Raw genomic sequence first — 594 nt, 5'->3', positions numbered from 1 at the left:
TGTCACCACCAACAGTCTCCATACCTGCAGTATCACCAGCTACTGTATCTACAGATTCTGGATGTAATTCAGGGTCAGTATTAAACTAGATGTCTCTTGGAAGCCACTTTGAGACATTGGAAACATTTACTGCAGTAGAAAGTAGTTTATCATAAAGATTACTGTTTAAGCACCTTACCTTTTGATGCTTTCCTAAAATGACTTGATAATGTTTAAATGTTTAATACCCTTTTTCTACAAGTAGACCTTTCAGGGATACTGATACATGGACCACCAGCTTCATCTCTTGTGTTGGAAATGCATGCCTTCCACTCATAATGACATGGGTTTTGCATGCTAGAGAAGATGCTGGTAATTTGCACAATAGTAGCACTGGATCATAATTTGCAAGGGCAGGGGACTGTACACAAAGAATTATATAATTGCATAAACTTGATGTAGAGAAAGTTTTAAAATCCTAACTAGATTTTTCAAGCATTGCTTTGAATGTGTTACAATTTATTCTAAGGTATACTTGTCTCTGAGCAAAGTACTTAGAATGAATAGATGCAATGTTATTGTCAAGGTTAGACTGCTGTAGAGTTCATAAGCATT

At 36.0% G+C, this 594-nt stretch overlaps 1 protein-coding gene across 1 annotated transcript in view; it reads left to right on the top strand.

Moving 5' to 3' along the window:
• The window catches only part of LOC119592194 (another transcription unit protein-like), a gene marked incomplete at its 5' end in the record, with an annotated part of 7705 nt that overhangs the window by 2475 nt on the left and 4636 nt on the right, over positions 1–594 (top strand). Inside the window, 1 exon segment of the mRNA XM_037941026.1 lies at positions 1–73. Coding sequence (XP_037796954.1) covers positions 1–73 — 73 coding nt within the window.

Source organism: Penaeus monodon, chromosome 29 (assembly GCF_015228065.2).
Source record: "Penaeus monodon isolate SGIC_2016 chromosome 29, NSTDA_Pmon_1, whole genome shotgun sequence".
Taxonomy (NCBI): domain Eukaryota; kingdom Metazoa; phylum Arthropoda; class Malacostraca; order Decapoda; family Penaeidae; genus Penaeus; species Penaeus monodon.
This window is presented reverse-complemented; position numbering and strand designations above follow the sequence as displayed.